The 738-nt window shown below is 51.9% G+C and overlaps 1 protein-coding gene across 1 annotated transcript; it reads right to left on the bottom strand.

The window, feature by feature from the left end:
• Nucleotides 1-189: 189 nt before the first annotated feature.
• SARC_17848 (hypothetical protein) lies at nt 190-415 on the bottom strand (the record flags this gene model as incomplete). Its single annotated transcript, XM_014288065.1, has 1 exon — nt 190-415. A coding segment is annotated over one exon (226 nt), but the record flags the coding sequence as incomplete, so codon positions are not given.
• Nucleotides 416-738: the final 323 nt, after the last annotated feature.

The following is a 738-nucleotide window of genomic DNA, read 5'->3' as shown; positions in this document are numbered from 1 at the left end:
CTTGGCGGTGTGTTTTTATTGAATAGTTAATTATCACTTCACCAAAAACCACCACTTAGGCTTTGAGTCTAGTATTCTATACTGACACTTTGTCGACTACGTATGACTTCTTGTGTTTGCTATTTATTACATATGAGCTTCGTAGAGGTAGAGGAGTGACCCTCCTGTGGGTACAGGCGCCCGCCCGCTCTACGAGAGTACCTCCGAGGCGTCCCGTCCTGTCCCTTCAGGGTTGTTGGGACACCCTCCTATGTAAACAGGTACATCTATCGGAGAGGCCGGCATCCGTAGGGGGATGGACCTAACATCCCGAGGGATGGTGGAGGGGGTAGATATCTGGGGTACCCAGACATCGTGCCCCTTCAGGGGTACCCCCTCCTCCGGCACCCCTCCTCCGGCACCCCTCCTTCGGTCCCTACGGAATCAATAACATGGAACATTGAACAATTAGTGCCGGGAGCCCCTGAGTTATCCGCAAGGATGTAACATCCATCCTTTCTGAAGGTTCTACCATCCCGGGAAGCCTGTAAGAGGGCCTATAAAATAGCCCTCCACGATGAGATCCATCCTTTCGGATCTACAATAGGAGATGAATTTAATAGGTATATAGTGATAGAATCCGCAAGGAGGGCTGTACCTTAGAACCATCCTTCCTGAAGGCGGGTTCCCTGCCTCTACCATCCCTCGGGATGTTAGGTCCATCCCCTACGGATGCCTGCCTCTCCGATAGGGGGTTGC

Source organism: Sphaeroforma arctica (genome assembly GCF_001186125.1).
Source record: "Sphaeroforma arctica JP610 unplaced genomic scaffold supercont1.12409, whole genome shotgun sequence".
NCBI lineage: Eukaryota > Ichthyosporea > Ichthyophonida > Sphaeroforma > Sphaeroforma arctica.
The sequence above is the reverse complement of the archived record's forward strand: the minus strand, read 5'-3'. Positions and strand labels throughout refer to the sequence as shown.